Here is a 13,998-nt window from a genome sequence, read left to right on the forward strand (position 1 = left end):
CCAGCCCGGCAGCTACCGCGGGGCTCCCAGCAGCGCTGAGGGGAGCTGGTGCTGCTGCTCTACAGAGCGGGGCTCTCGGCCGCGCTGGCCCCACAGACGATCCGGACCCACCCCTGCTCCGGACACTCCTCCGCTGCGAAACAGCTGTCCTCGGGGCCGGCCTCCCGCCGTGGGCGGGAACCCCGGAGCGGCCCAGCGCACGGGGCTTCCGCGGCCCCGCAGCCAAGGGCGGGGCGGGCTTAGCAGAAACCGGCCAGGGCCAGGCCTGAGCCACTTCCCCGCACCCACCGCAGCTCCGGAGAATCGAAAGCAGCGAGCTCTGCGCCAGCGCGCATGCGCAAACACTCCTTCTCCTCTCCCCGCTAGGTCACCGGCTCTCCTGACTGAGCATCTTTCCCTCTCCGGCCGCCCAGCTCAGGGGACCGACTCCAGCCAATAGAAAGAGAGAGTAGAGCGGCTACCCTTGTGGCGTCACCGCCTCGGCTCCGCCTCCTTCCTGCAGCCGGGCGATCGAGTCCTACGACAGAGAACGTGAAGTGCTGACTCCGCCCCGCTCACTTCGAGAATGCGTGGACGCGCAGGCCCCGCCCTCCTCTGCGTGACGTCATAGCCCCGCCTCCTCCCGTCGCAGGTCGAAATCTAATGGGGGGAGGTGGAGCAGTAGCTCCACCCCTCAGGGAGGCTCTTGGCAGCGAGGGGAGGCGGCGGCGGCGGCGGCGGTACAGCCCGTTGGTGATTGTCCCTGCTCGCGGCGGCGGCGGCTCGTGCTCGGCAAGATGGAACGTGCAGCGGCAGGCGCAGAGTTCAACATCCTGCTCGCCACCGACTCCTACAAGGTAGGGGGGCGGCGGGCCGGGCCGGGGTCACCTCTGCGTGCGTGGGCTCGGCCGGCGCATGGCGCGCCAGGGCACCGGGCTCCCGACGACGCCCGGCCAGGGGCTAGCGGGGCACGGGGGGCGCCGCGCACGGCACTGGCGGGACCTGCGGCCGCTGCCTGTCGGGCTGGGCAGGGGCCGCAGAGCGGCACGGGGCCGGGACTGGAGGGGAGCTGCCCCGGGGGGAGGCTGGCGGAGGGTCCCGCTGGTGGCATGAGGCCGGGATACCCAGTGGAGGGGGTTGGGTTTCCCCCGGGGCTCCCCCGAGCTGCAGGGAGGGCTGGGAGGCTGCCCTGTGGTCCCGGTGGCATGAGAGCGGGGTGCCCGGTGGAGGGGCTGGGCGAGCGGGCTGGGGGCTGCGCCGGGCCGGGCCGGGCCTGGCAGGGTATCCCGGGTGCGGGGGTGGTGACCTCTTTAAGCGGGGGGGGGGGGCTGCCGGGAACCGGAGAGTGGAAGCGAGCTGGAAAGTGAAACCGGCGCCGGGGGACGCTCAGCGCTGGCGGGCGTTGGCGGCGCCCGCGGCAGGTTTGTGGGGGCCTGAGGCCCGAGAGGGTCAGTGGTACCGCGGGGCCCGCTGGCTGCGCACGGGCAGTTGCCAAGCGCTCAGCGGCAGAGTCTCACTTGGGGCGTACTGAGAAAAAACCTCGCGTTTGGAGAGCGACTCCCCGGGTGGTGTGGCAGCAAAGGGGAGATGCTGCTGCCTGGCTCGCCTTGCTCTTAAAAAAAATCCTCTTGCCACCTATAACGATGGTGTTTTGAGGGATCCCAAAGAAGGGTGGGGCGGGTTGTGTTGAGAAAATTGTAAAGTGAATGTTGTTGAAAACCCCTTGTCCCTGTTTCTTTCAGTTGTTTTTAAGAAGCTGTTAATATGTTCCATGTCTAGCGTTCCTCAATGAGGGCTCCCCCGCCCCCCCACCCCCCCACTCAACTTTGGACAGTGAAGCTGTGCTGGTTGGCGTCACGTTTGTTTCGTTTTAGTTGTGACTTCACAGTGCTGTAAAGGGAACAATCAATGCTAATATTGGGTGTCAGATCCTCCAGGTAAAACTTCCAGATCCGCTCCTTAGCTGCTCACCTTCCACGGAAATGAATCGGAGTTATGACTAAATCCCCTAATTGGCTTTGAATATTCCAACCTTTGTGTATTTTCCCTCCCAAATCCAAATTGGGAGTGTAAGTTAGTTTAACAGTGCCCTTAAATTTTACTATTCTTGCTAATATGTTTGTAATTTATAATATACTTACCATATTATTTTTTCTAAAGCTTTGTTCAGTCTCACTGTAGAAGTTGTTTGAGAAATGTATTGCTTAGGATCTGGAGGGAAGGGTCTCATTCTAGGGTAGTGAAGAAAAAAAGTATTTTTAATGGTTAAACTATGTTTAGGCCTGGTCTCCACTAGAAAATTAGATCAGTTTAACCAAGTCAGTCAGGGGTTAGGGCTGGTCTACCCTTAAAGTGCTGCTGGAGTGCTTCAGTATAGACATCTACACCAACAGAAGGGGTTCTTTCGTCAGCATAGGTAATCCACTTCCCCGAGAGGCGGTAGTCAGGTCGACGGGAGAATTCTTCAGTCAACCGAGTGCTGTCTACATGGGGACTTAGGTCGGTTTAATTACTCCACTCGGGTATGGATTTTTCTCATCTTTGATGGATGTAGTTAAACCTACCTAATTTTATAATGTAGACCAGTCCTTAGTGAAACTGCTTTCAAAACTGGTTTAACCCATGTACATTACCCTTTTAGGAACTATGTCAATGAATTTACCATGGCTCTTTTGGGGAGAGGAGGGGGTGTAAGTAGGGTGTCCAGATGTCCCGATTTTATAGGGACAGTCCCAATATTCGGAGCTTTTTCTTATATAGGTGCCTATTACCCCTCACACCCTGTCCCAATTTTTCATACTTGCTGTCTGGACATCCTAAGTGTAAGTGAACCTTCCAAGTTGGAACCATGTTTAAGGTTAACCACCAGCAGGTCTCAAATACTGCTCTGTAATAAATTTAAAATACTGTTCAGAATCTTCGTGGTATGGATGTAAATTGTGCTGCATGTTCTTAAACTCAATCTATACTAAATGTTTTTTCTTAGATTTCCACTAGTGTAGCTCCACTGGTGGTAGCAATAGTAGGAGTGCCAGTATAATAGATCAGTTTGCCAGTGTTTAACTGCTGCTGCGTTTAAAACGCTGCCGACTGCCTAGGGATTCCACTGCAAACTCTCAGAAAAGGCTAGAGTAGGCCTGATACTCCTTAAGATTGTCCAAACTACCAGCTTTAAACTGAGTTAATGCTACGGTTAGTTTCCTTCAGTGTATGCTAGATACAATTGGAAACCTCTACTTTTTTTTTAATGTGATGTAAGTTTTACTTCTCGTTATATGCCTATCTCTAATAATAAAAAATCCTGTAAGAGCTGTTGCACACATATATAACGTCCTTTACCGTATGGACACCTTATAAAAACAGATGCATAATTCAGCCTCTGAGGAAGAAGCCACCTCTGGTTTAAGCTGCTTACTTAGTGTTCCAGTCCCAGTGGATGACTTCCAAGCAACCATTGTCAGTGACACATGATTATTTAGCAAAATCCAGCATGAACAGAATTTATAATCTGTCCTAAGTGGGGCAAGACTGTTACTGAACTCCTTTCTAGTGGAGAGCAGACTTGGCAACTATCAGCCCTCCACAAGTACTCCTGTTGTTTTTGCAGATACAGACTAACACGGCTGCTACTCCTGACAGCCCTCCGCTCTACCCACCCATGAATTTGAATCTGAGTTTCATTAGCTTTAGTGTCATTGCCGAATGTAATGTGAAGGGGTTGGGGAGGGAGGGAGAGGGACTTAGTAGCTGGCCCTCTGCCCATGTAGGACTTTAAAAATAAGTACTGTGAACTGGACTCTGATCTTTTGGTTAAGGAATACCATGTGAACAATCAGCATGTTGTCACCATTTCCTCGAAAAACATCTCCCTATCTCATACAGTATGGCAAGAAAGTCCTGTTGGGTCACTGGGCCAATCTATCAAAAACTAGGGGTGGCAGGGTATTAAAAAGCTTGTTTTGGCATTCTTTTTCTAGATAAGAGTTAATATTTGATGGATGGATTTCAGAGCTTTGCTGCAGGCTAGGCACAGTTTTCTGCAGTGCTGAGTTGCAAGGTCAATTTAGCATTATAAATTGGACCCCCCAGAATTATGCAGCAAGTGCTTCTAGTTTTTTGAAGCAGGAAACTAAGTTATACTGTCCTTTTTCTGGACCAATACTAAGGTAAATATTTTTATAACACTTTACACTGTATGACACTAAAAACAATTATCAGAAATAAATTAAATTTTACTTTTACAAATTGTTTCCTTGCACACCTATATGTGTTTTGCCTTCTTGCAGTTAGTCTAGTGTATAGTCCAGCTCTGCCTGCGTCATTCTCAGTATTGGGCAACCTGTTAGATGAACTGTGGAGACATGCACTGTGTACAGGGACCAAGATCAAGAAGGTAGCACATGCAGGCTTATAGGAAAGTGGGTTTTATTTTTATTTATTTATTTATTTTTGTATAAGGTATCACGTTTGGTTCCTGTCAGTAATTGCTATTTCACTAAATGAGATGTTTAGTTAATGTTGGGGCATATGTGTCTTGCAGAGTGAAAATATGCCCTTTTAGTCCTTGGTTTATCATTGTTAAATAAAGCTTTCAATAGTTATTAAGGTGGTATTATTTTTTAAACATCTCTAAACGAATCTTTGGTGTAGGGAAGAAATCTTAATTTGACAAACTGAATAAACAAATTCATATCTGGGAAAGCCAAAAGCAGTTTCTGAAAACTAAACTTTTTAGTTAGCTAGTGTTCTCATGGATGTGCTAAAGCATTTTGTAATATCTTAAAGGTGAAGATACATTGCTATGGTTTTACTAGGAAACAACATAGCTGAAAAAGGGAAAAGTTCTTCTGATTTAAAATGCTAGCAGTTTTTAACTAGAGGGTCACATACCCTGTTGCTTTCTCTAGGCTGACCACAATGTATGGAGCCGCTGGTGTGTGTCCATTCCTCCATTCTACCTCACAAACTCTCTGTGCCTCCCTCCTTCCCCTTTTTATTTCAAGGACTCCCTGCAGCTCCCTCTAATCTGTGCCTGGGGCTCTGTGCCCCTTTGTTTTCCCCATGCTCACCGTGGCAGAGGCTCTGTGTGACCGTAATTGTAATATATCAGGGACTATTGTTGGGGGGCCCACAGAACCCTTGTGTGGCACTCTGGAACCTGCATATTCACCACTGTCATATAATTGATATGTTTCATACAAAGTATGCCTTGTGAGGTATTATTTTAAAAGTCTTGATCTGTTGAACACTAATATCCTCCTGTTGGGTTGTATGTACTGTCTTTGTATGTGAAGTTATGAAATTTTGTTGTGTGTTACTGAAATATGTTGTGAGGCTGGGAACACCCACAACTAGCCTTTCAGGTACAAAAGTGGAGTAGCAAGACCCACTGATGGCCCATTGAAGGGAATCCACTCTCCCAACAACCATCTTAGAGCATGTATACAATAGAGACAGCTTGACTCACCTCATATCAAAAGATTTTTTCAGCAAGTTGGAAGAAACTGTAAAAGAAGGGGAAGTGACCTCATGACTTGCTCTCACTCCCCTCACAACTCAACGCCTGGAAACATGTCTGAAGGACAAAGATTTTGAACTGGGAGGGTGGTCCTGGGCTGGAAGGCAGTTCCAGTCTGTGCCTTGAAGATCTGTAGTCTGTTTGCACCATCTATCAGGGTGAGATACTGATTGATTCAAATCCTGTTTAATTTATAGAACTCAGACTGCAAATTTAGTTTTATTTTTTAGGTAACCTACTTTGACCGTTATGCTTACTACCTATAATCACTTAAAGTCTATTTTTCTGTAGTTAATAAATCTGTTTTATATTTTACCTAAACTAACGTGTTTTGATTAAAGTGCTTGGGAAATCTCAGGTCAGTTTACAAAGGCTAGTGCGTGTCCTCGTCACATCGAGGTGGGGGTGGACTGGGTAATGAACTTACACTGGCCAGGCTTCTAACCAGGGCAAGACGGTATACTAGGGTGCAAGGCTGGGGAGATGGGGGGAATTGGCCGGAGCCTCTCCATTGTTCATTAGTGGCTGGGAGAAGCATTCATGTAACTCAGTTGGATGTGTCCCTGCCTGTGGATGTCTGTGTAAGGGCAGTACCTGCCAGTGATTTGTAGCTTGCCAACAGCATCACAGTGTGAGAGGGAGACCCCCCAGGTTGGTGGGACAGTTAGCTCAGCAGTCCTACGTCCAGGTTGCACTCTGGGAACTCCTTAGTGGGCAGATTAATGGGGGAAGACCGAACTCCTGACATGGGTGTGTCAGAACCCCTAGCATAGAGGTGGGGGTAGGATGAGGACATGGAATGGAGACCCCTAGTTTAACATGTTACTTCAAAGGTGTATTGCCTTGCATTTGGTAACAGTGAATTGCACTGCTAGGCATTGTTGCCTGCTCACCTGGCTTTGTTAGACCATCTGAAGTTTGTCTTATCTGTTCTTAATTATTCAAAATAACTTTTGTCATCAGTAAATTTTTCTACCTTGCTGCTTATCTCCTTTTCCAGATTGTTAATATATTAACACTACTAATTCTTGTACACAACTATGGCCATGTATACACTACAAACTTAGACAAACATAAAGTATGTTGGCATAAAGCCACTGCAGTTAGTGTATCACTCATGCGTGTGCATACTTGGCTTCTTGTGTCAGTGCTGCACATGCTCACCAGGATTGCTTGTGTCAATGCACAGTGTGATACAGCGTGAGTAGGTATCCTAGTGTACCAATCACCTTCTTTGGGTCATTGGCTTTTGGGACATTTTGACAATGGAGGGAGCAGCAGAACAAATCGTGATTGGGAGCAAGGGGATCAAATCCCCATAATGCCATCCATATCCCATATTTTTTCATCTTTAAAATCCCACACACCCTGCAGCATTTTTCAGTATCTGCTATCTCTGACAGAAGCATGGAGCCCATGTAGATATATGCACTGTGGTCATAAGTGTTGGAAACACAGGACGCACACTCCTTCAGTATGTGTAGAGCCTTAGGAAGAACAGCATTGGGGGACATGATAATTTTGTGGAGGACCATTTCCTGTGGGACACATCGTGAAAACCAATTCAAGGCTTTTGGTGGCATTCATTGAGCAGCAGAAGATGGTGGAGTGATGCTTTTGGGTCTAAGAAACAAGCACTGATTGGTTGGATCACATTACTCATTGTCCCAAACCTACATTATAGTAGGTGCCAAACTTTCAGATGCAAAAGGCCACATTCCTGCATCTGTGTGCTGAGCTCACACCAGCCCGCCAGCTCAGACGCCAGAATGAGAGTTTCGCTGACAGTTGAGAAACGAATGGTGATCGTATTGTGGAAGCTTGCAGTGCCGGCTTGCTGCCAGTCAGTGGGCAGTCATGGAAAATCCACAATGGGGGCTGTTGTCATGCAGAGCTATTAGTTGTCATCTGCTTTGTAGGCCTGTGACTTGGTAACAAGCAGGATGTAGTAGATAGCTTTGCAGTAGTGGAGTTCCTGGACTGCAGCGGGGGATAGATGGCATGCGTATTCCTATTTTGGCCCCAGCTTATTTTGCCACATAGTACATCAACGGAAGAGGCTAGTTTTCTGTGATTATAAAAATGTTGGTGGATCACTAGGGACTCTTCGCCAGTAACGTTATGGGTTGTCAGTGAAGGTGCATGACATGCATCTTTAAGAACACAGGATTGCTCAGAAAGCTGAAGCAGGTACTCTCTTCTCCCCCCCCCCCCCCCCCCACCAGCAGTGGATTACCACTGGTGAGGTCGAAATGCCAATAATGATGCTGGGGAATCCTGCATACCCCTTGCTCCCCTAGCTAATGAAGCTGTACACTGGCCACCTTTCAGAGTAACAGCTGTGTTAGTCTGTATTCGCAAAAAGAAAAGGAGTACTTGTGGCACCTTAGAGACTAACCAATTTATTAGAGCATAAGCTTTCGTGAGCTACAGCTCACTTCCTCAGATGCATATCGTGGAAACTGCAGCAGACTTTATATATACACAGAGAATATGAAACAATACCTCCTCCCACCCCACTGTCCTGCTGACAGCACCAAGGAGAAATTCAGCTACCAGCTCAGCAGGTGTAGAATGACAGTTGAATGTGCTTTTGGTAGATTGAAGAGATGCTGGTGGCAGTGTTTACTTACAGGATTGGATCTCAGTGGGGAAAAATATCCCAATGGCTTTAGCTTGTTGTGTCCTGCATAATATCTGTGAAACAATGGGGGAAAATGGCTGCTGTGATGGAGAGAGAAGTGGCAGTCATCTGAATTTGAACAGCCAGACACAAGGGCTATTAGAAGAGCTCAAGGCGGAGCTGTGTGGCTGAGGAATGCATTGAAAGAGCACTTTAACAGTCAACCACAGTAATGTGGTGTGTTGGTGCTCTACCTGGCCCTGAAGTTTCAGGGTCTGTAAGGGATTGTGTAGTACTTGGTGTACACTTACAATTATTACAGTGTTTGTCACTGATCCTATGAGTGCTGTCACCCTGTACAATAAACAAGTTGTGGGTGTTTTGAGTAGTGCTAGGCATTCTACAACACATCTCCTGAAATAACACATTAACTTCCAAAAAAAATTTGTTCATACCAAAACTGAAAAATACAATAAAAACCTCTGAAAAAAATTAATGGAACAGAACTTAACAAGGGGAAAGAACATTTGTCTATTTTACCCCACTTTGGCTACCATACACTGATCTGTGAAAGCCACTGTTGGTTCATCTGAAGCTGTGGTGTCCTTACTAACCTCGGTGTGAAATGGGAAGTATAGAGATGTGGCCCATCATGGCACGTGGAATTTTGAGGGGTGTAGGAAGCTGTTGAAATGGATTTCTCCATTGACTGCAACAGGAGGGGAACCTGTGTTTGTTGAACTTGTAGGTCAACGAGAATCATAGAATATCAGGGTTGGAAGGGACCTCAGGAGGTCATCTAGTCCAACCCCCTGCTCAAAGCAGGACCAATCCCCAATTAAATCATCCCAGCCAGGGCTTTTACAGGGAGAGTCTGTAGCATTTGTGTTTGCTGCTGGATAAGCCCCATTATGTCCTGGTACAGCTCCCTCTCTGTTTCCTGCTGTGACTCTTGGGCCTTTCTCCTGTACGCTTTTTCCTTCTCCATATTGTCTGAAATATTCACCATCTAGCTCCCTCTGTTCGTGATTTGGTGTAACGCTGACTTGCAAGGTCTCGGTAAACATATCCTCCTGAGTCCTGTTCGTTCTCTTCCTTATCATGGTCAAGTGTTCAAAGCAGCAACAGGAGCAGCTACAGATAAAACAGAGTTATCATTTATAGTAACAACAGAAAGCAAAAGTTAAGGGTCAGAACTCCTTCCCTTGCTCCCCTAAAATTTTAAATAAGACATGCTTATGAGATTTCCGCTTTGGAGCACCTCAACACTGCACTGCTGTCCAGTCCCATGTCCCGGTCCAGTCCCATGCCCAGTCTCAGTATGGCTGAGGAAGGAATTGTTCAGTCACATGAAGCAGTACAATTTCTGCCTGTTTCCATTGGGTTGAGTACATGGACATGTCACGGAGTACTGGCACTGTTTTCCACGTGCATTGGTAATTTTTCTGATCTCTTGCTCCCAAGGGTATCACAGGCAGAAAATGCATAGCTGCTGCTGGTGTTCTGGAGCCACCTGGGCCTGTATGCTGCTAGCTTGTTTACTGCAGTGGTGCCTGCTGAAGTCAGCACAGACTGGCATGGAAAAGTGCCCTATCATGGAGGAAGAAATAAGGCTGCCATTCCTAGAAACTGGGAGAGGACTTTCTGTGAAAGTTTCATTGAGATCTCTCAGGCAGATACAAGGTACCTCAATATGCACATAAGTTGTTCTGCAAGTCCTGTCCCATCCCCCAACCCCCCAGTCCAGTCTCGCCCAACAAGGGTATGAATAGCGGATGCTAACTCTACCTATTTGTTTTACGACCTCTTCTCGTACAAATAAAATCATGAAAAATCGATACCTGTGTCCTGCTAAGTTGGGCGGGGTAGCATCTGTACATTTAAATATAGTAATGAAAAACAGATTCTCACGCTTACCCAAGATTCCTTCCCCTGCATCAAGCTCAGCCGGTGGGACTGATTAGAGTGCAGTGGAGTCTCAAATGGTCCTAGCTCGTAGCATAGGTGGACCCCACCAGTTGCATGTGCCCCATCTTTCTCCTCTTTGCTGTTCACAGAAGGGGTCTTTTGGCTCTGGCTCCTCCAAGGTATCCATAGTGCTCTGCAGAGCGTTGGTGGAGTCTGTCAACTATGGCATTTAGCTCTTGTAAAAGCAGTAGGCCTGCGGCTCGGGAGCAGATCTGTTGGTCTCCCTTTGTAGTTTAGACCAGGCCAGTGAGGGACCCATATGTTAATTTCTTTACCATAATAAAGATCAGCCATTTATTCCTATTGTTTTTAATCTCTTAACCAGTTTCTGATTCATGATGGTGTATAACTTCCCACCCGATGGCTACTCTAGTTTCCTTAATAGCCTCTTGTGAGAATCACTGTGAAAGCTTATCTGGAATTTCAAAAAAAATTATCTGTTCTTTTATTTAGCCATTATTTTGACAATTTTTAAAAGAATTCTAATCCATTGAAAGAGAAGAAAAAAATCATTGTTACAGAAGCTTGGTTTGTCCCTATCATCACATTAAATACTAAAATTTAATTCTTAATGATTATTCCAACCAATTTACATGATACTGAAGTAAAACTCACTAAATTAACTGTAACTACTCAGAAAAGCCTGATCTCAAACAATAAACAAAAAAACATGAGGAGTGATCCTGGGAATTAAAGATTCACATTTGCCTCACTTGTCCTCCAGTGTAGTAAAAGGTTTTGATTGGGAAATTGAGCGAGAAGTCCGGGCTCTGTTGAAATCAGTGATAAAATTCTTACTGACTTCAGTGTGGCCAGGATTTCTCTCTGAATATTTTTCTTTAGCAGTTTAGCCACATCATTTTTAAGTCCTTTTGGAATGGTGGTTCTGGTGACTTGGCTTTTAATGTGTTACTTTGTTCTAGCACCTTTTTTACACCTCAATTTCTGCCAGTATCTCGTCTTCATTATATAGAAAGAGTTAGGTGTCTCCCAACTAGAGCTGGGTGAAATTTTCTCAAGAAATAGATTTTTTTCACACAATTATTTATTTTTGATGCACCAAAACTATGTGTCAAATTTGACAAATAGTTTCACCCAACAAAAAAGCTGGAGGGAAAACTTCAGTCAAAATGTTTCTTTTCTAAATGATGTTTTAGTTCAAAATTGACCAATTAAAAATGAGAGAGAGGGAGAACCTGAAAATGTCTTGTTTGAAATCTTAAGTTTTTCATCTAAACAAAACATTTAAGGAAAAAAATTGGTTTTGTTTAGAATCCAGAATCCAAGCCAGATTTTTTTCTGGATTTTTCCATTTGGTCCCTGAATGATAAAATCCATTATTAGCTCAGATCTACTTCCGGCATCTTTACTTAGTGTCTATGCAATGTCCTTATCCTCAATCTTCCTTAACTGTACACTTTATGCTGTTAGTCTACCAGTCCTGCTGACTCTTTTTCAGGCTACCTGTTTTCTTATGTACTTGGAGATTTCTGTTTACTTCTGTGTCCTTGGCTACTTGATCTTCAAACTCTGTAAACCCTATTAGGCTTCCTAATTTTCATCTTACACTCTATCTGCCAGAGGTGCTGGAACAGTTTTTATAGCGGGTGTGTTTAGAGCCATTGAACCAAACTGTAAACCCCATAAATAATGGAAACCTTTTCAAGCCATGGGGTGCTACAGCACCTCCTCCTCCCCCCCCGCACCCGTAGTTCCAGCACCTGTGTTACCTGTTGTAGTTTGATGCTGTTGTCTATTGACTTCACAAGAATTGGATCCCCTTTTCTGAAGGATTCCTGTTTGGCTCAAATAACTTCTTAAAACCTTGTCACTTAACCTTATTGGCTTTTTCCCCCTTAACTTCCTGTTTCCATTTAACGATGAGTTATTAACCATTGGAACAATTCACCAAGGGCCGGGCCTGCCGCCCGGAGGTGGGGGGATGGCACAAAGGGGTTAATTGCCCAGGGGCCTGGTGATTTAAAAGGGCCCAGGATGGGCTAGATACTTTTAAAAATTAAAAAAAAACCCAGTTTCCTGCTGCTCTGTACAGAGCGCCATCCCTCATTGTGACAGTAACAGTTTGCCAGAACGCTGCTGCACCCTGCTTGCCTGGCAGAGCATCAGCAACAGCAACCTGGGAACTGCGGAGCTTGCTGCCCCCTCTGGCTGCTTGGGAGCCGCTGTGCCTGCTGTGCTGGCTCTCAGGCTGCAGGGCTGATGACAGGGAGATGTTGAAGAGGAACAAGGTCCCTCTGCGGTACCAGATTTTCTCCCCCAGGGCTGCAGCTCCTGACCAAGCACAAGCCAGCAAGTTCAGCCACCCAATCCAGCTGTCCTAAGTTTACCAAGAGGCAGCCGGGGCTAGTTTCCCCTTCACTGCCGCTAGCACTGGCTCACGAGCTGCTATCATGAACCCAGGATGATGGACCACCTCTGCAGCTCAGCCAGGGAACGAGGTGCAGGTTTTCCCTCGGCCTTTGCCTCAGATCGCCGCCTCTAAGATCTCTGGGTAGATTTGGCACACCATGCTTGCTGTCTCCTCATTGCTCTAGGTGTTGATGTCCCGCAGCACAAGTATTGTATATTTTAACTTTGGTCCTGTTCAGTTACATCTTGTATATCAGTTTTTTCCTTGTCTTTAGATTACACATGAATCACAATTAGGCGTTTAATTAGCCTACTTGATACTTTAGGTTTTTCTTACTTTGTGCTTCTTTAAATGTTTTTTTATATAAATTTCATTCCATAATGTATGTATTTAATATAAATGTATAATTCAAAACAACAAATTCTACATCTTATAGTTAGGCTCACAATTTGTTTAACACTGGTGCTGTAACTGGCAGGGGGGAAAGGGAAGGTTAACTAGAGCAAGCAACACCATGACTTACGCATAATGGGTTCTAATGTGTTATCAATAGGATAAAAAGTAGTCATAAACCTCAGCCATCCATTTTTAGGGGGGGCCATTGACTGTTCTGCCCTGGGGCCCGAAATTGCTGATGGCGGGCCTGCCAAGGGTTGTGGTGGATTTTCTATCACTGACAATTTTTAAATCAAGATAGGATTTATTTTCTAAGAATTATTTTGGGGAAGTTCTGTAGCCTGCGATATACAGACTAGTTGACCATAATGGTCCTTTCTGGCCTTAGAATCTATGAATCTGTGTTCAGCAGCTTAAGTAGCCTCCATGCTGAATCTAACTGCTTGTTTTTGGCACACACTCTTTCCCTAGTTATTACTGTTACTTATATTTCCACTGCACACGGGTCATTTTGCAAAGATTTCCCGCTGTTGCTAACATTGCTAAATCATGGTTAGGAGACCTAGTGTAGACAGGCCTCATCATTTTAAAATGCCTTGTTGATTAGATCTGTTAACCTGCAGGGTTAGATAATACAGTGCTCAAAATGGCGACAGCTTTTTCATACAGGGCCTCCCAATGTTTACTTTGGTGCTGAAATAGTATTGGTAACAGTGGGGAGAATTCTACATGATATTTCTAGTGTAGACAGGATCTATTGTAATTTTAGAGTTGTACAAGGGCTAATTCAAGAGCTGTTACTCAAGACAAAGTAGAGAAGAGCCTCCTCTGTGTGTTCTAGAATTTGCTGGTTCAAGAAGACATCTGAAGAAACTGCCTCTGTAAACCTTTCCCCTTGATAATGTTTGACCAGTTTGTTCCGAGTAGTGGTATTAAGTCAATTTTTAGACAAGTTTGAGAGGATTATATCCCTTTCACTGTTGACAAAGCTCAGTGTGATACAAACCGCAATCTATAAATTACACTACAAACATCATAGGCACCAGCCATGCTAGCAAGGAAATTGTTTTAGCTATCTTGTAACCATTTGTGACTTAATACCTTATTACTTCTCTCTTTGTAGTTAAACTTTTTTTGTTCTTT

At 45.7% G+C, this 13,998-nt stretch overlaps 1 protein-coding gene across 2 annotated transcripts in view; it reads left to right on the forward strand.

The window, feature by feature from the left end:
• The first annotated feature begins 627 nt into the window (after positions 1-627).
• The window catches only part of NAMPT (nicotinamide phosphoribosyltransferase), a 62,769-nt gene continuing 49,398 nt past the window's right edge, over positions 628-13,998 (forward strand). Inside the window, exon 1 of one of the 2 annotated variants that reach the window (XM_073328475.1) lies at positions 628-836. In XM_073328475.1, coding sequence (XP_073184576.1) covers positions 643-836 — 194 coding nt within the window. In that variant the 5' untranslated portion in view covers positions 628-642. The remainder of the gene's footprint in view (positions 837-13,998) is intronic. The other variant, XM_073328478.1, reaches the window with a different exon arrangement.

The sequence above is a fragment of the Lepidochelys kempii genome, chromosome 1 (assembly GCF_965140265.1).
Source record: "Lepidochelys kempii isolate rLepKem1 chromosome 1, rLepKem1.hap2, whole genome shotgun sequence".
Classification (NCBI taxonomy): Eukaryota; Metazoa; Chordata; order Testudines; family Cheloniidae; genus Lepidochelys; species Lepidochelys kempii.